Source organism: Vipera berus, assembly GCF_964194415.1.
Source record: "Vipera berus genome assembly, chromosome: 8".
Lineage (NCBI taxonomy): Eukaryota > Metazoa > Chordata > Lepidosauria > Squamata > Viperidae > Vipera > Vipera berus.
This window is the reverse complement of record NC_138211.1, coordinates 3,355,523-3,376,805: the sequence shown is the minus strand read 5'-3', so window position 1 is coordinate 3,376,805 and position 21,283 is coordinate 3,355,523. Positions and strand designations below refer to the sequence as shown.

General features: G+C 44.6%; 1 protein-coding gene across 2 annotated transcripts in view; it reads right to left on the bottom strand.

Moving 5' to 3' along the window:
* Positions 1-12,239: 12,239 nt before the first annotated feature.
* Positions 12,240-21,283, bottom strand: part of ARHGEF12 (Rho guanine nucleotide exchange factor 12) — a 64,282-nt gene continuing 55,238 nt past the window's right edge. The window contains exons 38-41 of one of the 2 annotated variants that reach the window (XM_081333643.1): positions 20,593-21,063; positions 19,423-19,730; positions 17,441-17,513; positions 12,240-16,661 (exon numbers count right to left, since the gene is read on the bottom strand). In XM_081333643.1, coding sequence (XP_081189769.1) covers positions 16,651-16,661; positions 17,441-17,513; positions 19,423-19,730; positions 20,593-21,063 — 863 coding nt within the window. In that variant the 3' untranslated portion in view covers positions 12,240-16,650. The remainder of the gene's footprint in view (positions 16,662-17,440; positions 17,514-19,422; positions 19,731-20,592; positions 21,064-21,283) is intronic. The other variant, XM_081333644.1, reaches the window with a different exon arrangement.

The following is a 21,283-nucleotide window of genomic DNA, read 5'->3' as shown; positions in this document are numbered from 1 at the left end:
CAGCTCTTGGAAGGAGGTTTGAGGGAAAACTGAGCCTAACTTAGCCAAGTGCTCTTTCCTCCTTCCCAAAGCTGCCCAGGTCCGTCCCTGGCTGCCATCCTCCTCTGCCCTCACTGGCCACTTCACCCCACCCTGCACCCATACCTCACTTCCCACCGAGAGCCCCCTATAGCACTACCCTATATATTTTCTCTGTCCCCTTCTACTCTACCCATCTCTGCAGCCTTCCTTCCTTCCTTCCTTCCTTCCTTCCTTCCTTCCTTCCTTCCTTCCTTCCTTCCTTCCTTCCTTCCTTCCTCATTCCCATCTCCTTCCTTCCTCTCTCCCTCTCACCCTCCCCCACTCCCATCTCCCTCTCCTTCCTAATGTGATTCTCCCTCCCACCTCAACCACTTGTTCCTTTCTTGCACATCCACTTGCCCAAAACAGAAAAAGACAAGACACCCCCAAAGCTTCTCTCTCTCCCCACCCTCTCCCTCTCTGACACTCACACACACACACACACACACACACACACACACACTCAAAGAGGCCCCACTATATCAAATTGGTTCTTCAACAAAGGGAATAAGAAGGCAGGAGCCAAAGAAACAGTTCTAAAGACTTAGTCATGTCACACTCTTCACGGAGAGAGAGCCAGCACGTCTCCCTTCTAGGGACGCCCCTCTCCTTCCCCACTTTGCAATAGGGGACCCCATAAAATCCACTCGGGGACTCCCCGTTTGCCATCTCTCCCTTTCTGGGCTTCTCCATCCAGAAAGGCGCAGTTCACTTTGGGCTCCCCTCTTCTTCTTCTTCCTTCCCAAATATCCCCTCTCTTTAATTCTCTTCCCATCCTTCCCTCCCCCTTCCCCCCCCCCCCGCCGCTCAAACCTCCAGGCTTCGCCCGGTGAGGTCGGAGGGAAGCGGGCATCTGGAAACGGGCAAAAGGAGAAGGGAACTTGAAGGGAAGAGAAGTGGGGGGGATGCAGATAACCGGGCGAGAGCTCCCCAAAGGAGCCGGGGAAGCCCAGAGGGACCCTGACAGTTTGGGGACCCCGGAGCTGCCGACTCCGAGATGGATTGGTGGAAATGGGGCTTTCGGAAGCCCCCGCAGACCTGCTGGCGCGGCGACGGGGGGGACCCTTTGCCGGACCCCTTCCCCGCAGCCCGAAAGAACGCCGGAGGGTCCGTCAGCCTCGGGCCCCCAGCAGAGAGGGGGTCTTCTTCCCACCCTCTTCTCCGGAGGGGGGGGGAGAGGCGAGGGCTGAGGAAGGGGCTGCCCCAACAGAGGGGTCCGCAATCCGGCGCGCGAGAGAGGCGCAGGAGCCCAGCAGCGCCCCGGCCGAGACCCCCGAGGGCGGCGGCGGGCGGCGGCTCTCGGCCGAACGGCGGGCTGGGCTGCGGCTGGCAACGGCGGCGCTCCTACCTGGGCGGCTCCGCAGGGCTGGGGCGCAGCAGGGCGGCCGGCTCGGAGGCGGCCCCGCTTCCTCTCGCCGGGCGGGCGGCCGGGCTAGGAAGGGGGGTCGGCGGCGGCGCGGCGGATGGGGCGCTAAGGCCGGCCGCGCTTCGCCGGGACCGGAGCGAGGAACGAGGCGCTGCGAAGCGGCAGCAGCCGAGCCGCGTCCAGCGCCGGCGGCGAGAGGAGGGCCGAAGCGAGCGGCAGGGCGCCCCCCGGTGGCCGCCGGAGGGACTGCACGGCCACCAACCCCAATTATGGTGGGTGGGGGGCTTGCAATTGCAATAATCCTTCGCCCCCCCCTTGAGAAACGATCTTTGTTGTTTCTCAACGCCGCCGCCCCCCCCCGCGACCGGGAGGGCGTCATCGGGGGCGATCGCAAAGGCCAGGATCGCGGCGGTCGGGAAACCGGGACCTTTGGACTCCGCTCGCCCGGGAATCGGGACCTTCGGCACGCGTGTCTTTGCGGGGGGGGGCGCGGGGGGGCGGAAGGGAGAGGCGGAAAGGGGCGGCGGGGGGGGAGGCTAGAGAGGTCCCGGGGTGGGCGAACGGGGAACCCCACGGGCCACGCCACAGCGCGGCGGGGAGGGGGGAGAAAGAGGGTGCAGTACTGAAAAAGGATCTTTGGGCGTCTCTGTTGGGGGGGCGGGGGGCTCTTCTTTCTTCAACCCCCCCCTCCCCCCCCAGGGAGGCGTTTGGAGTCGCTTTGGGGCTCTGAGCCCCGGCCCGGCGGGGATCCACGCGAAGGGGAAGGAAGCGGCGACTCTGCTGGGAAGAAGTCAGGAGAGCTGCTGCGAGAAAAGGGGGCAACAGGTGGAGGGAGGGAGGGAGAGGGGAGGGGAAGGGAGGGGGTGGTGGGGAAGGAAGGAAGGGGGAGAGGGAGAGAGAGAGAGAGAGAGAGAGAGAGAGAGAGAGAATGAATGAATGAATGAATGCAAAAGCCGCGTGGGACTTCCGTGGCGGCGGAGAGCGCAGGGATGGCCGAGGCCAAAGACGCCGAAGCAACTGGACCCCACGGCGGTGGTCGAGTCGGGAAGGAGGCTGGCCCGTCACCAAGGGGGAAGGACGGTCGGCACTCCCAGCCTGCCGGGGCTTCCTCTTCTGGACGACCGGCCGAGGCCGAGCCCGGAGCAGGGCGGGCGCCCCTGTGTGGTCAGGAAGGAAGAAGGACGGCGCGGTGCGTGAAGCCAAAGCATTTTGGTGCACAGTTAGTAAATATAAACCATTTACGGTTTTTTAAAAACAGGAAGAAGCCCCCCCCTTCCTAGAATGAGAAGGGACCCTGGAGGTCTTCCAGTCTGACCCCTCAGGCTTTCCTAAACCAGTGGCCTTCTACCCTTTTTTTTTTAGAAACCTCCAGGGATGGAGCTTCCGTAACTCCAGGAGACAAGCTGTTCAGTGCTTCAGAGCTTTCCTGGCCAGGGAATTCCTCCTTGGGTGGAATCCCTTTCTCTTTAAAGCCTCCGTCTCTGGTTCTTGCAAAATCCATCTTGTCTTTCCTTCAGCCCTCCTCATTGGTCTTCTCTGCACTCTTTCCAGATCCTCAACATCCTTCTTCATTTTTTTCCTTCAGAACATTTGGAGCGTGTGTAGTTGTGGGTATATATTGGAGCAGGGACTAACTTGTAACTCAGGATGTTGAAGGAATAAATATTTTTTTTCTACCACTGATAGATGACACCATAAGAAACTATCTTAACATGCATCTGGTCAATGTTGCAAATGTTAAAAAAACATGCCGGGGGTGGGGTGGGGGCTTTCTGCCCTGCCTGGTATACTTATGAAAAAGCAAACGACAATAGGATTCACGTGCATATGACGACACAAATAATTTTAAAGATGCATACGGAGAAGAAAGCAGAACTTTTTTTTCCCATTGGGACGTATGAATGGCCAATGGGAAAAGACTTGATTTTATATACAACTGCAGCAAGTTGTTATATGCACAACGATGGAGAAATGCTTAAAACACTGGCAAGGGAGGGGGGGGAAATGTGAAGTTTGCAGAAATGGCAAAACTGACCCGTTTGGTCAGGGGCAAAAAAAATAAGTGCTTTCTTTTATAAAAGACCGGAGATCTTTTATGGGCTTTTTACTGAAAATGGGGGAAAAAAAGATGATTTCAAATGAAAAAAGTTTGAATAAGAGGCTGAAATATTAAGAGGAGGAACAATGGGAATTGCTGATTGTTTTAGGTACTTTTTCTTTATCTTTTCTTTTGCTCTACTGCTTTTTTTCTGCACCTTTCTTTTCTTCTTCTTCTTCTTCTGATATTGGTTACGGTCAGAAAAACTGTAATCAGCTGCATCTGATTGAATCATTCTCATCCCCCCCCCCAATTAACGGTGATCATAATTCAAGATAAAATTTTATGTTTGAGGCATATAGCCCATTATATCTTGGGCAATTGCCTTTGCACCATCTAATGTCTCTGGAACTTCCCACACAGCCTTTTGACAGCACAATTCGGCACTTTATTTTCCTTGAAAAATGAACTCACGTTTAAGGAAAATGCGTTTCTGCCTAAGGGTGGGTAGAATTGAATAGGTGTGATGGGGAGACGGATGCTTTTAGCTACTATATTTTCTCCAATTTTGACACAGCAATTGTTGATGAAAGTTATACTTAGGCAATGATTGATGATGATGTGGAGTTCTTGGTAGCCTCTGACCTTTGCTGTTGGATTGTATAGGCAGTCCTTGTTTAGTGACTGTCTCAGTTAGTGACCATTCAGTCACAACAGTGAGTCCTTGCATTTGATAGGTCTTTGTAGGTCTATCAAACAAAGGAAAGCTGAAGTAAGATCATACCATTGTGATGTTTCACTTAGTAACTACTTTGCTTAGTGACCACGTTGCCGATCCTAATTGTGGTGCCTAATGAAGATAAATGTTGTAAACATTTCACTACCCCACTAGGTAACGTCATCAGTGTGCAGGTGCGTAGGAGTTTCTCTTCTATTGGTGGATAATGTTTATTTGGATAATAATTCATTTCGGTCAGTGATTTGCTTAGCCACCGTGGTGAAAAAGATTGTAAAATGAGTTACCTATTTGCTTGGCAACAAAAATTCTGATCCCAGTTGTGGATTGTAAGTCAAGGATTACCTGTACTGTATGCAGGTCAATTGATTGGTTTTTAAGGTGGGATAGTTGTTTAAAAAGTTCTTTTCCCACTCAGGGTTTAAAATTGTACCCTTCACGTTGCCACCTCGAGATTATCCGACCTTTTTATCCCCGGCATAAACAGAGGCTGCGTAAGAACAGCTCAGCTGCTAAAATGACTCAGTCTCTTGCTGCCAAGTCGGCGTCCCCTGCAATTGATGGCTCAGTCATGCTAAGGGAAAAGTGCATTAACACAAAAATCTCCACCTAGCACTTTAAAAAAAAAAAAAGCCTTGGCTTGATTTCCAGCCAAGCACAATATGGCTTTCCCCTCTAAAACGGTTCATCAGGATTTTGCAGCGGAGCCCAGGAACACGAACACCTGCTCCATTGACAGAAACCTCGGCATTTTGAGGGTCCCTGAAAGACGTAACATCTTGGTTTAGGGAGGGAAATGAGGCCTATTTTGGCCTATTTCAAAAATTAGCTGGGCAATCTAGAAGGTGCAGCCAGAAGCTCACCAAAGTTTGGCCATTAAAAGTAGTTAGGAGTTGGAAGCGGGTGGGGGGGCAGGGTGTTGGAACCACATACTGTGAAAACAGGAGTAATTAACCTGCTTACATTTAGCCCCACTTTGTCCAAAAACATCGCTGTAGTTTTTTATTGTTAGAAGTGGTTGGCCATGATCTTCTTCTATGACGATTATGTACATATTATTTATGCCAGATTCTTCTGCCAGACCTCATGGGATGGATAGATGTAACTGGGGGGAAGCAATCCAATGATGTGGTTGCTTTTGGTTTTCCCGTTGGTGCCCCATCCAAACTGAAGAAGCTCCAACCTCTTTAACATCAGCCAAGGTCAGCTTACCTTCCTTACCTGGTTGCATGAAAACTGCAGCAATCACACTTTATTTCCATAAGGTTCAGATGGAGGTGTTCCTTTCTTTTGTCGGTATTCTCCCCTTACCTGTCCCTGGTATCTCAAATCTGTGTGGGTTTGTTTTTTTTACGTCCCTTGGTAAGATCCAGCCCTTGGAATATTCTCACCGCCTATTGTTGTTTTTCTTCTCGCTTGCTCTCGAACGGCAGGAAAAATAAAGCTTTTAAACCTTCAATTAATGAGCTATTTCACCCATTTCCTTCTGCCAGCCAGAGACAGCAGTTTCAAAATAGAATTGGGGCAACAGTGGGAAAAACGAGGCACTACCTTCACGGCAGGCATTAGAAGATAGATAGATAAGGAAAAAATACGAAGGAATAACGTCAGACTTGCCTTATTTTTCTTCTTCTTAGAATAGCATCTTTGCAGAAGTATAATGTTCTGGCATTTGGTCTCTGTACCGGAAGTCTGAATTTACAACACAGGGCATGGATACATGGGGGCAGGAATCTGGGTCCCCCCACCCTCAGTAGATTGACAACATGGCAAGTCATCTGCCAAGCCCTTTTAGGTAGATCAGGAAATGGATACATAGCTGGACTGGGGAAAAAAAGAAGGATCTACTAGATCCAATTTCTATAGAGATTCTCACTCATGGAGGTCATGGATGTCCCAAAGGTGTCCCCCACCCAAATAAAAAAAGGCAACTAGACTTTCTCGGTTTTTGATTTGAAAACATTTTGGTTCTCATCCAAGAAGCTTCTTCAGTTTTGAAGAAGCTTCTTGGATGAGAAGCGAAACATTTTCAAAGGAAGGAAGTCAGTTGTCCTTTGGGAAAAGCACCTTTGAGATACAGCCAAGGCAGCTTTGATTGGTTCAAGGTAGCCCTCCGTTCCTTCACCCGCTCACGATCCACACATTTTGGCCATGCACCCATTTAGATGCTCCTCGTAGCCTCTTGTAGAAAGGAAAGGCCTGGGAAATAAGCTAGAATTATTTGTCCAGTTAAACAACGATGCAAGTGGGTTTCGGTATCCTGCCCCCCCGCCTCCTGAATCCTAATATCCACACCGTTTCTTGCTAGCACATCCAAATGAACTATTTTATAGGCAAGAACAGATATGAGTAAACTATTGTGGTGCAGTGAAGTATATAATAGCCATTGTAAACCATCCTTTCTCCTCTCCCCGCCCTCCCACATCTAATTATACACATTTCTCAGAGAGTGTTAGCTGACTCAAATGAAGTAGAAAGACTAGTTGCATGAATGAAACGGTGTTTGGGGAAAGAAAATGGTTTGATGGTTGCCATCCAAGAGAGGAGGGGGGAGGGGAGAGAGAAAGTATGAGAGAGAGAAAGAGAAAAACCTATTAACCAAGGTTTCAGAGGTTAGGGTGGTGTGTGCAGAGTGTGGTCAAAGAGTCAAGAAAGGTACCCCAAATCACTTTTGTTTCAAGATCCAATTCACTATTTGTAGTGTGTCAACATCTAAGTGGCCCATCAAATAAATAGATAATCCTGCTGGAATCAGTTAAACAGATGCTCTTAAGTCATCAGGCAAATTTCTACCATATTGCTTACAAAGATTTTTGGTTTTTTTAGTAGCAAGTATTTATTTAAATGCAAGCTGGCAGTCAGATTCAATTCAGTTGAGATGGCTTGTATTTCACACATGTGCATATGCACAATTCATATTAATTGGGATTTTAATTGTATTTTAACTGGGGTTTTATTCAAGGTCAATATAATCTTTTTAATTGATTTTAAGTTTTGTAAATTGTTGTACTGTTTTTAAAAACCTTGTGAACCGCCCTGAGTCCTACAGGAGAAGGGCGGTATATAAATTGAATAAATAAATAAATAAATAAATAAATAAATAAATAAAAAAATAAATAAAAAAATAAAATAAATAAAAAAAAGTCTTAAAGTTGTGCTTCAGAACAAGAGAAGCCCTTAATTTCTTGATATGCAGACTGAATTGTGCAATAACGCAGAATGGCAGATCTAAACTCATTTACCTGGATTTGAGTTGCGTGGAACTCAGGGAAAAAGGTAGTTCCTGCTATCGCCCTGCTGCTGCCTAGCTAAAATGGCTTTAAGCTAGCAAGGTGACATTTGTCATTTTAAGCACAACACGGGCCATACTTTTTTTACCAGTTGTGGAAAAAGGACCATCTCTTGAACACCCATGTGAATCCTAAATCTATTTCTGCAGTATTTGGAATCTTGAGAAATAAGCAGCTGAAATTTAACAGATCACTTATTTTCAGGGGCCTAATATTCTGTATTACAAAAAGGAGACGGAGCAGGTGCATTATGCCTTTACTACGTCTACTAAATTACAGTCCATCAAACCTCTAAGAGACAACATTTCACTGACACCTTCTATGACTTAAATGTATTTTTCATTAAGCATGAACCCTAACCAAAGGAAAGTTACTTGCCTTAGAGAAACAATAAAAACTTTAAAACCTGCTCGTGAACTTTCAGAAGAGAAAGCCATCCATTCCAGCATGGAAAATCTACAGGGGCTGATCAGCCACCTTACCCTAAGGCAGGAGTCTTCAAAGTTGGCAACTTTTCAGACTTGTGGATTCCAACTTCCACAATTTCCGTGACTGGCTGGGGAATTCTGGGAGTTGAAGTCCACAAGTCTTAAAATGGCCATGTTTGAGACCCCTCCTGCCCTAAGGCCTGGGAGAAGAGCCAGATTTTTGGAATATCACCACGGAGAGACCGGGGGGGGGGGCTTTTGAGGGAAGCTATTCCAGAGGGCAAGTGCTGCAACAGAGAAGGCACACTTTTGAGATCCTGATAGATGACATTAATTGAGGGGGGCTGGGAGCTCCTTAATTGTGTGCAGGGTCCTCTTCAGCCGTGCATCAGAGACTTTAGCCCAACGCTAAGCAGGGATCACTTGAAATTGCACAGCAAAACGATTGCGGAAACGCTGAAGATCTTTTTTGCAGGAAAAAAAATACCACCAGCTCTTCTCTTTCTGATAGTTGCCCATAAACATCACTCCCTGCCGAAGTCTGTGCGAAGCTTCCTTAGATTGGTATTGGGAAACCTGTAATTATCTCCATCAAAAGATATTTACTTCTGTCTGCCTTATTTAGGTAATGTGCAAGAATGAAAACGGTCATTTTTGAAACCTCTGGAAGTGGAGACCCTGTATGGGTTTAAAGCAAAGGAAGCCCTCGCGTAACGAACGGCTGTGTGCATATAGATAGTCCTCATTTAACAACTGTTTGGAGATACGACGGTACTGGAAAAAAAGCAACTTATCACACACTTAGGACGACTGCAGCAGCTCCACGGTCATGTGATCTAAATTCGTGTGCTCGGCAATTGGGATGCATTTATGACGGGTGCAGCATCCTGGGGTCATGTGGTCGCTCTTAGTGGCTTTCCCAGCGGGTTTCCGGCAAGCCAAGTCAGGGGGGAAAGCCAGATTCACTTAACAACCACGGCAGAAAAGATCGCAAACTCGGACACTTAGCGATGGAATCGTAAGTCAAGGACTGTTTTGTCAAGTCAAGGGCTAATATTTGAGCCCTGGTGGGGCAGTAATTAGAATGCAGTATTGCAGGCTAATCCTGCCGACTGCCAGCAGTTCGATCTTGATCGGCTTAAAGTTGATTCAAGCCTTCTATCCTCCCAAGGTCGTTAAAATGAGGACCCAGATTGTTGGAGGAAATGTGTTGACCTTGTCAACGGAGAGGGCTGTAAAGGATAGAAGTCTTAAGTGTGATTGCTATGCCTCTCGCCAGTCTTAGAAGGCACAATATTTTACAGCTGAACCCAAGCAGAGATTTCTGAATCAATCTTCTACCAACACGGGGCTGGGTGGGAGTTGAGCATTTGGCAGGCGAAAGCACAAAAATCTGCATGAAAGCAGATTAGCTTATAACAAATCGGCCAGTTACCCATCATTACCTCACTCCATTTGAGGCCTATGGAGAGAAGGGAGACCCACTTAAATGGGTTAAAGTACTGATTAGCCCAAGCAGAAAGAAAAGATTCTGGAGAACATGAAAAACAGCTCCCTTCCTTTAGATGCCTTATGTACTCCAGCCCTGGAGTAGTGACCAGATGCGTTTATTTGTTTAGATTGAATGTGATCATCCAGAAATAAGGATTTAATGTTCCAAGAAGCCCAGCAGCAGCAGCTGAGGACACAACGGCATCATCCTGCAATTGGCAGTAGGAACCTCAACCTCTAAAGCTTTCTAAGTTGGTGGCCACCATCGCCTCTTCCAATTCCATTGTTTTAGGAAGACGCACTGTAGGAGAAACGCTGTTTGTGTGTTTCCCATTGTTCAGCCTTACTAGAAGATGCCACACAATTTACATTAATTTAGTTACCAGGTTTATACGGCCACCCAGTTCAAAATGACTAAGATATCCAGTTCTAATAATGTGGAGCAGAAATGAATACAAGTTCATTAATTTTGGAAGATGGGTCCAAATTAGTAAGTCCTGGAAGCTGAGAGAAAGTCACCTTCTATTCAAGATTTTTGTTTGGTGTTTGGTTTGTTTGTTTTGCAGTAAGTTATTGCCACTTTCCTCCAATATAAATACAGCTCCATGAAAGGGAGAGGGAACTAGGAAAATGGCTTTTTTTTGTCTGCCATGAGAAATGAATAAATTGTTTGTCCCCATTCATCTTCCTGCTAAGCTTTTAGAGAAGTAGCTTTAGGGAAACACAGAAGGTGACAATGGAGTCTGTCTTGCATCAGTTATTATTTTTGCCAGACTAATGGCGTGAGAAAAAAAAATGTGCAAGATAACAGAAAGGCTTATCATCAGAAACACAAAATAGAGCTCAAAAGAACAATTACGTAGAAATAAATGGCATCTTTTATACGGAGATTATGAGGAAGGGGGAGAGGGATACAGAGGAAGATTAGAATTATTTCAATAGTCCCAAACAATTCGAGTATTGGAAGCCGGGATTCAGCTCAACAGAAACTCACATTCAGACTAATGGAAAGATAAACTAGATGTGGTGTCCCTTAAACATTTTGTTTTGCTCAAATAAACAAACAGAAAGTAACGATGTGCAATACCGAGACTGGGAAAATGGAAAACTGCTCAAGACTCCATTTCTGTCGTGGCATGTTTTCATTGTGGCAGTTTCCTTACAGCTTAGATCAGTTAAACTCCCAGAATTCCCCAGGCTTCGGAATTCTGGGAGTTTAAGTCCATACTTCTTAAAGTTGCCAAGACTGGGAATTCCTGGCTTAGATGACCTTGAAGCAAGAGAGGAAAAACTACTGGCCTAAACTTAGCTTATTTGGTAACCAGTTGCAGTCATCCTTGAATTATCTGAACTATAAAGTGTAGCTCAGATGATGCGCCTCAAGATTATGGACGGCTTGAAAATTCCAGTTCCCGCCTGGGGCCCAAAGACATGCTCAAGGGAAGGTTGTGCATCAAATTGGCACATGGATGAAGTTGGGAAAGGCTCTAATTCCTACTGAGCTGGCAGGCCTAAAGACTTTTGGATTTTTACCAGTTGCAGCATCTTTGCCTTTTGCAATTACACATTGTTATTTTGCTGCTATTTACAGTTTTTCCAAGTTGTGAAAGCTATGTGCAACTTTTTAAAGCAGAAAAGTGAGCCTATATTTTAGTAAGTGGACAAAGACCTTGACTTTGTGGCAAAGCTATGTACAAAATGACACCTAGGTCTTGCAAACCTTGTCATTACGTTTTAGGGCAACGTGCTGTGCTTGCAAGCCAACTACTACTGCTAGCCTGTCCTTGCATAGACGGTGTCCCTTGTTTGTCATACATACCTAATTCTGTCCTTTCTCCATAGCTGTGCTACTCTTTCTTTTCAAAGAGCTTGGGGGTGGGAGGGGAAGAAGGGAAAAGAGTTTGTTCTGGGAATCTTTTCTCTCTCTTCTGAACATCCTGTTTAGACAAATAAATATAGCATCATATTAGCCAGCTATTGATATACGTAAATAAAATTATTTGCACAGCTAATACACAAGTGAATAAAATATAAATGTTTATTAGTGCAATTAATCTTATTGCTTGGTTTTCTGCTTCACACAGAACTGGGTAAATTAAAAATGCTGCAAAACTCCAGCCTCATTTTTAGTGCTCGGAATAACTCTGGGCTCCGAAATGACCCCAGAAGGGTCTTCAGGGGAAAAAAGGGGGGGGGGGTTGTTGTGGCCCAGCTCCTAATTGGAATGGGTCCACCCCACTCGCTCCCCATAAATATGGAAGCAAGAACATAGTATTCTGACAAGTTCTCTGCCTAAAAAGAACCTGGGAATCTAAGTGAAATTGTTATCTCCCAGACTCTTTGGAAATGTTGGTCCACAAAACTGAACAATTGATACCAAATGCACCAGAATAGAATGTCATTGTCAACCTGGTTTGGAAACATTCCTTTATGCAAACTGCTGTCTGTTGAGGGTCAGCAGTTCTTGAGAGGTAAGCCTTCTCAGGCTTACACTGAAAAAGGAATTTCCAAGATCAAAATGCAGAGACGTGACCTTGAGACCTGGGAAATGTGCGGTACCATCCAGCTATAGCTATTCCATGTACTACATTAAGCCCTGACCTTAGGAGAAAAAAAGGCCGTCTTTCATAATTGTATTGCTGACTCAGAAAGGTAAATTGTACCGAGTTACAACCAATTTATTTGCCTGCCAATAACGCTTCAGACAGCTGCTGCTGTCAAATTCTAAACCGTGTGAAGAACACCACAGTCAAAATGTTGGCTCTTTTAACCTTATTTACTGATATCTGAAAGCTTTAATTATAGGTTTTCCAAAATCCAAAAACACCCACAAACTCAATACTTTTTTTAATGATCAATATTTTGTTCCAAAAACATACAACCTTATCAGCTAATAAGAGCTATTTTACAAACATACATACATCTGGATAATTAGAACAATAAATTCTTTTTTTTCCTTTCCTTAGACATTCAAACATGATCAGTTAAAAATACAAGGATATTTGATCTGTCTTAATTGTTGTCGTCCTTTTGTTTGTGTTTGCATTTTCCGTTCCAAAGAATATTTTCAGATTGAAGTTTTGTGTTTTTCCTTAAAAGCAGAATCTGTTAAAAGGAGTAAATGCATGGCAAGCAAATAAAATACAGTTCTAGCAGTTAGAGCATTACAACAAACAATTCCATTTTTTTTTTTAAAAAAAAAAGAAGAGCAGAGTAACATTCCGGCTGCGGAATCCTTTTGGACAGCATCTGCCTATAAGTTGGTGCTGGGGGGCGGGGGGGGGGGGAAGAAGAGGGAAATAAAGAGAAATACGGGACTTCTTTGGAATGGGGGTGGGGAAGGAGAGAGAGGGAGATGCAATTCACTCATCAAATGTACAACCGGCATTAAGATTCTAGATGATGAAACAGCACAAATAAAGTAGTGTTTCTACCAGACCCCCAAAGGTTATCCTGACATATGGCAGAGTAAAAGATAATACTGTATGGGTCTTTCACCTATGCAACCTCGCTTGCACTTTAGTTGTGAAAGTTGTCTCCATTCTCTCAGAAGCTATCAACAGTCAGGAATATCCAACCTCCCAAAGCAATAAGGAATTTTCCCCCCTCCATCCCGCAATCCTATTCCTTGCCTCTTCTACTCTCAACGGTAGATTGGGGAGAAATTGGCAGGCAGTGAGGCAAGACTCTTACGCAAAAGGTAACCCCCCAAAAATGGAATGAAGAAAATTTGACTTCGATTTGTCTCCTGCTCAATGTCTCCTTGTGAATCAGTGACAAGATCACGTCTGTGCAGGCAGCAAGGCAAGAAGCCGATGTGTTGGTAGTGAGGGGTTGGAATGACCTGGGTCATGGCAACCAGACCTCAAGACAGGAACTGGGAATCATTATTTTCAGCCTCTTTCAACCACGGGAAACAAATTAAAAAATGGAACGCATGCTTTGCAGTCTGCCAGGCATTGAGACGTGCCTGTCCAGTGCTGGTTTAATCAACTGGGAAGTAAAAAGAGGAGAAATCAGAGCGGCACCTGGCAGATTAAAGCACCATCGCTGCAAAATACAGAAGGATTGGAAAGCAGAATCGCTTTTATGAATTGTATTTATAACTTCTTATAGTTCTGGACAACCCTAAGCCCAAGCACTCCACTCTCCCAACTTCAACCAACTTTCTTCACCTTGGGCAATGTTTCTGAACCTTGGCCACTTTAAGATGTGTGGACTTCAACTCCCAGAATTCTCCAGCAGCAATGCTGGCTGGGGAATTCTGGGAGTTGAAATCCGCACGTCTTAAAACTTGCAAAAGTTCAGAAACACTAGTCTTGGGTGTACAATCAAAGGATATACAAACTAAGAGGGAAGGATGCTGTCTCTAGACTCGGAGTTTGTCTTTTGAGCCCAAATTCCAATACGCTGGTCCAATAAATCCAGGTTAAAAACAAAGACATCCTAAATATGACGGCAGCACAACATAATATTTAAAAAAGTCTTTCATTGCTTATATCATTTTCAGCTAGCCAAGGGTGGGTGGGGAAGGAAGGAAGGAAGGAAGGAAGGAAGGAGAGAGAGAGAGAAAAAGATGAGCCCAAGGAAGACATGATCACAGCCAGTGGGGAAGGACAGGGAAAGTCTCTTTGGCTGGAATTCCTCATGGCTGCTCTAGAACATTTAAGGATCCAAAAGTTCGATCCCAATGGGAATCCCACAAAGTGCATTTTTAGGGTTGACCCTTCACAGAAATGGATCTGTGCCTGGGGCCTGTTGTATAGTAGACGTGCGAGGGGACTCGAGACATCTCCTGCAAAATATTCAATTATGACGCTGGAAGCAATTGGTGATTCCCCGTTTCTTACTACCTTCTCTTTCTTATCATAGAATAATAATGCCCTTAACAGGAGATTGTGTAATTGGTGGCCTAGACAAGCCTTGGGGGGGAAAACACACACACACACACACACACACACACACACACACTACAAAGAAACCGCCAGGAAGACAAGAACACAGTACTCCGCTTTACTCTCCAGGAAGGGGGGGGGAAGGCAATTGATATATCCTCTGTAGAGGTCAAACAAGCCTTCGGATGGCCGTTCAGCTGCTTGGCATGGCCTTTGGGCATCCTGACCCCATCTCTCTTCTTCAGGATTCTGAAGCACCATATGGCAGAGGTATGACAGAGGATCGGACACAGGCCTTGCCGCAATATCTGTAAAGAGCGGCATCCAAGTGTCACCAAAATTTTACCAATTTCTGGCTCCTTCACCTACTTATATTAGGGAGAGGTCTACATGTGAATCTGACTTCCTATGAAGCAAGGGAAGGTGAAAATGCCACGGTTCAAGGACCCAAGGGGGAAAAAAAATATTTATTGGACTTCTTTGCTGCCCACCTCACCTAGAAGTGACTAAAATACTTATACCCTTGAAAATAAGGAAATACTTTTAAAAACAGGCTCATCTGCCATACGGGTCTGATCGTCTTCACATAAAATTTCCATCTGGAAAATGGCTTGGAATTTTAGGAGGGTGAAATTTAGAACTGAAAATCAGCAGGCTGGCCCTAGTAACGAGCAGCTGAAAAGTATTTCGAGTATTTGCTGGCTTCCAGCTCTTCTGAAGAAGGGCCGGCAACCCAGACAAGTAGGACGTTTCCTCCCTTGCAATATGCACCAGTACATTGATTGGAAATATTAGTGGGGGGGTGGGGGGGTTAAAATATAGTTCCTTCTCTTGCAGCTCTTCCCTGTAAGTGGAAACGGATTTAGATTCCTGGCTACAGGAAAAAAAAAATGTTTCTCTGCATTAATGGAGCATATTCAACAACATTCATGCTGAAAGTAAGAAAAAGATGTTCCACACTTTACCGCGCATTCAGCATGATTTTAAAACATTAAAGGGATTTCTAGAATTTGGCACATTTAGATCTGGCTTGCCAGGAAAAAAAGAAAGGAGCCAAGGATTGGACAGCCGGCAGAGAGAGAAACTTTTTTCCAAGTGAGATGTATCCTGAATGGAAAAACTATTTACCCAGCGTAGACAGCCCACCCAGTTTGTTATTTTCTACATCAGTGCTATGAAGCTTGAAAAAGTCCAGTTCCTCAACATCAGGTTATTAACACTGCATTGAGCTTACTACACCAGATGTGGTGTCTCTCAGATTCTTCTACTGCAGATGTTACTAAGTGACTAGTATGATTTCAGAGCATTTTTGCATAAAAAGGAAAAAAAATAGCACTATTCCAAGCTCAGTCTTGCTTGGTCTATCCCACACCAGTCAGTAAGGCACACTTCTGGATAATGATCAATTCTGGCCCCTACCTTCAAAACATAGTGGCTAACTTCTGCAGCAGTTTATTAGAAACATGGGTGACCTTAGGAATTTCTGACAAATGTATTGCTTTCCCTTAACTGGCAAAATACTGCACTCCCACCCCTAGCTACAACTACCAAGCTGTTGCTTTCAAAGGGAAGTCACAATAAAATCAGTACCTGGGCAGGGAAAACAACTCCCAAATTCGGATCCTTATCTCTTTTTATTCAATATAGGAAAAAATAAAGACATTCCCCAAAGAGAAATTTGGTTGCCAGTTTCAAATCCTTCCCTGGCTATGTAAGTGCACACAAAACTGCACAAGAAGAAAGGCCATCTGCATGCTGCTAGATTTTGCTGCACAAAGAACCTCTTCCGAAGAACAGGCTGGTTGTTGGCAGAATCCAGGGGAAAAATCAAGACACACACACACACACACACACACACACACACACACACACGCACACACCCCTCAGTTGAGAATAAGGGTTCAGGAGAAGAAGATAGATGCTGGGAACCTAGCAAACTGGCACTATCATTTTTTAAAAAGCAAAATAAAATACAAATTAAAGTGTGCTTTCAGTACACGGAATGAAGTCAAATAAATACATTGATTTTTTTTTAATGTATAGATACATTTTTATATCCTACACCCAGAACTTTATACATTTGGTTTCTTCTTTCTGTTCCTCTTTTTCCTCTGTTTGGAATTTCTGGTAGCAAGAGGAGGGGAACTAAACCGCCCCGCTCTCCCTGAAAGGCTAGTGCAGACACCTCAAAGGAAAACTGCCCACTTCTCCACTATGTGGAGCCCCCTCCCCCTTGAAGGGTCCATGGAAAGAGGCCTAAGGCCAAGAGAGTCCAGGCAGAGGCCGGTTGAGGCTGACTCAAGGCAGAAGGCGCCATCCAATCTCCAGCGACTGGCAAGAAGGTGATTAACTTTTATCTGAGGACAAAAAATAGAAGCAAAAAAAGGGCTGAAAAGAAGCCACCAAGGATGTCTATGGAGATTCTCAGTTATCCAGGTCACGGCTGTCCCAAGGGTGCATTTCCAAAAGGAAACTTCTTTTGTTTTTTCCCCTTTGAAAACATTTTGCTTCTCATCCAAGAAGCTTCTTCAGTTCTGAGAATTGGATGCAGATACTATTTTTACTGATTTCTCAACTTGTGTCAAAATTCTGAACCTGGAAAGATTTTTGGGACCATTTTAACCCCAACTGGCTATTTAGAAGCAATTTTTCCTTTAATTAAGGGATGTGCAACATTTTCCAGGCTGAGGGATTACACCTGGCCTTTGAATGGCATGCCAATTTAATCTCCACAAATTAAATTTAATTTTGTTTGATTGACATTTAAATAAATGTCGCCACCATGTTTATTCCCTGACGCAATGTATTTAATAATGCACAATATAAAAATGTGGCAACAAAGAGTTTTGGGAGTCCTGGAGTATGCATCTTTGTTTAGACAGGGACACAAGTAGATATTAGCAAAAGGGAAAATGCTGAGCAGAGAGGACAATTGCACAATCAGCACAACTAAGGCATTGATCCATAATGTTTTGTAACCAGGTTTTTTTTTAAAAAAAAACAACTACGTGTCATGAAAACTGAAGAATTCAACAAGGTCCACACAGTAACTTCCCTTGGAGCTAAATCCCGCAAAATTATTAACACGTTACTTTCCTATCAGCTCAGCTATATCAGAGGAACAGGACAGGCATACCCAAATGCTCCTCCGTGGTGATGGAGCCAGCCAGCCTATGTTGAAGAAGAGCAGCATAGTTTTCCTCCACTTCCTGAAAAACACAAACCATCATATACACTTGAAGAGCTTCTGATGAGCTATGATGGTGAACTACTCTAAAGAAACAAACTCTGGCCAAAAGCGGTGCTCAAACTGGGGATGCAGGCTGCCAAAATTCTCTCCAGAGTAAAGAGAGATTGCAAAATTACCCACATGTGCTTTGTACAGCATTCATTCTCTCTCTCTCTCTCTCTCTCTCTCTCTCTCTCTCTCTCTCTCTCTCTCTCTCTCTCTCTCTCTCTCCTCCCTCCCTCCCTCCCTCCCTCCCTCCCTCCCTCCCTCCCTCCCTGTCCCTTTTTGCGAGCAGACAGCAGGAACTGCATTTTTTTTTGGTCACTGACTTGTGATCGGCTAGGAATCACAGGATATAACAATAACAATAACAATAACAATAACAATAATAATAATAATAATAATAATAATAATAAAGTTGGAAGGGACCTTGGAGGTCATCTAGGTTCGACCAAGGCTCATCTTTTCATCCCTCTGGATTTAAGGTTTTCCCCTAAGACTGAGGACTTTCAGATTGGCAAGTTTTATTGAAATCACTGGGTGAATTTCCTTGAATCCTTTTTAAAAAGTTTACCTATAAGTTTAAAGATTTACATTAAAAATGGGGGGGGGGGGGAATATGTAGCACAAGGATGGTTATTGTTGCCATTAGAAAGATTTAAACAGATTAAAGGCTCAGAGGGACTTGATTTAGGACTCTGAAGCTAAATGAAAAGACCCCTTGTCAGGGGAAAACCTTTGTTTATTCTGTGAAACTAATAAAGACAACTTTGAAGATTGGACACTAGGGAGCACCAAATGGCTACCTTAAAATAACGGTTTGATGTCTGACGGCAGAACACAAATTCTTAATGCCAAAGTTAAGCAAGAATCTGTTTATAAGGTAGCAAAAACCGCTTCCATTTAGGACACTATGCTCTCATCAAATCTTTCTGTCTGATCCTAGTACTGTTGGCTCTACTAGAATCCTCTAAATAAAATGCTGACTCTTCTGTTTTTGAGCCTCTAAGACCGTGGTGGTGAACCTACAGCACCCGTGCCACAGATGGCATGCAGAGCCCTCTCTGTGGGCACATGCACCATCGTCCTAGGCCTTCAGCTGAGTTTTATAAAACCTTTTCGCTTTAGGCCTCCGCCGCCATGTGCAAAAAAAAAAAAAGTTCAATCAATCAATTAATTTCAACTTCTCGCAGGAAAAAAAAGATCTTGCAAAGTTGGAATTGATTGAACTTTTTAGTCCCACCCAGTTGGCCGTTACCACCACAGCCACGCCCACCCAATAAGCCACACCCACCCGGCACCCGACCATACATAAGCGGGTTTTGGGTTGCAGTTTGGCCACTCGGTCTCTAAAACGTTTGCCATCACTGCTCTAAGACTTGAATAGGTTGTTTAATTTTGGCTCAAGACGTTTCAACACCTTGGCTTCGATCAATCAAGACTGAGTTCAGCCTTTACATTTCAGTCTTCTACGTTTTTAACTGTACAATACAGATCTTGACGCTGTAAGTCATTCCTAACATTCATTCACACTCTCCAGTCATGAAAGCTTGTCTTTCTCAAGGTTTTCCCAAGGTTTTCATTTTTCATTTCTGTCTCTAAAAACTAGGACAAATCTTTAATCTTGAGCAACCCTGTCAGCAAAGGGCCAGACATAATTATATATATTCTAGAGAATGTCTGATTCTCCTGATTTTAGAATTTATAGCGCAGAACTGAGCATTCGTTTGAAAAGATACTATGAAAAATCAGTCAAGAAGATAAACACACGTGTGACTTACGCCCCACAAGCCTCTTAATCTCCAATCCCTTAAATCTCCAATCCCACTCATTTTTTTTTCTTTTAAATACATAGGCCGAAGATCATACATTGGCATGGGACACACTACCTTCAAATGTTGAAGGCTGGCCTCTATGTTCTGGATGTAACGCATCATCAGGGTACGCGACTCGACAGAGAAGGAAGCCCTTAACGCATCTGAACTGGATTCCTTTGCAGCTGGCCAGTGGGAAGCCAGCAATTCCTCTGCAAATGGTGAGCTGGCTGTAACTGGCTGGGCATCCCGAGACTCGGGTTGCTGGCAGGCAGACTCCATTGTGCTTTTGTCTGCAGTGCACTGTAGAACTAGCGAAGTTACCTCTTCATCGGTGGAGCTCTCCTGTACTGTGCCATATCCATCAAGGATCAAATAATTTCCTGGAAAGAGAACAACTTTAATGCTCCCATTTATGAAGAGCTCCAGCAAATCAACGGCTTGGGTGAGCATATAACCCAATCTATATGTATCTGTGTACCTCATGCAAAGGTCCTTTCTCAACACACTTTTGCTACTGTTGTACCACCGCCAACTAGTTCCCGTCATATTTATTTATTTATTTATTTATTTATTTATTTATTTATTTATTTATTTATTTATTTATTTATTAATGGGACTTATATCCCGCCCTATCTCCCGAAGGAATCAGGGCGGCTAACAACAACAAAATTAAAGGTCTCTGTACAGTAAATTAAAATTAAAAATTGAAATAAATTAAAGATTAGAGTTAAAATTGTAAACATAATTAAAATCCCTGTCAGTCTAGGTCAGCCAGGTGGAAAAGGAGTGTTTTGTTTTTGTTTCTTCCTTGCTCTGGAAGAAAAGAGAGGCAACACTTACACTAGATGGGGGAAATGTGTGATTTGTCAAAAGCGTGTGCCATGTAGGGGAACTGGCAATCTGAGTGGGATTCTGAGTGGGCAGAAAGGGAGTCTAATTGGATTTAACCAGTCTTTTATTGCTCCAAAAGATCAGGGGGGAAAGGTCCAACCTTGATGAGATAGCCAAAGGCTGGAATCTGACCCCACACCTCCAAATTCTATTTATTTCTCTTCCAGGGCATTTCAAACATATCCAGAGAAACCCTAATTACTACAAACACACTTAATGAGACAATTCAGCATTCAGCAGATACTCTAGGTCTTGTCATGGCTCAGAAGCACTCCAGCCTTCCCAACAACATCCAGGAGCTTTATAACTCAGTTGTTCATTTCAAATTTGTGCACTGCTGGATTGACTCACCTGAGATCCGTAGCTGCACCTCCTCTTCCTCCTTCCTCCCATCTACCACTTCACCTTCGGATGGGTGCTCATCACTGTGAGCTTCCTGAGCATCAAAAAAGTGCTCCCCACCATCTTCAGCAGCACTTGTTCCTCCTTCCAGTTCCTTGGTTGGGGGCTCTGGGTTTGTTCTCAAGGGGTCCGTCAACTGCCTGCTATTCAGCACAGGGTCCCCTGGGGATACCAATTCATTTGAAGGCCATTTATCACAACTGAGTTCAAAGACATTTGTTTTTGTCCCCATGGGTGTCCTTCTAGGCCCAGACAGGGTATTGTCATCGTTATCTGAGTACTGAAGTCCTCTCTTGACAATGTTCTCTTCAAGGGCCCCTGGCAGGTCTCTTCTATGGTCAGAAAAATGCTGCCAGTCTTCAACAGACACTTGTTCAGTCATACCAAGCTGCTGTATCAGTAATTTCTTCAATAAACCCACTGAAAGGAAATGTGAGAGCATCAAAGTAAAGTCCTAGTAAGTATTCCCTCTTGAAAACATCAGTCAAGAGGCAGGAGTCCAAAGCCCTTGGGAAGGAGCCACAGACTCATCGCCTTGCCCTAGAAACTGGAACACAAGTCAGAATTCTCCAACCTGGCACTAACTACCATCAGCCTTCAGTCAAATGGCCAGGAGTCAGAGAAGTTAGGAGTTACAGTC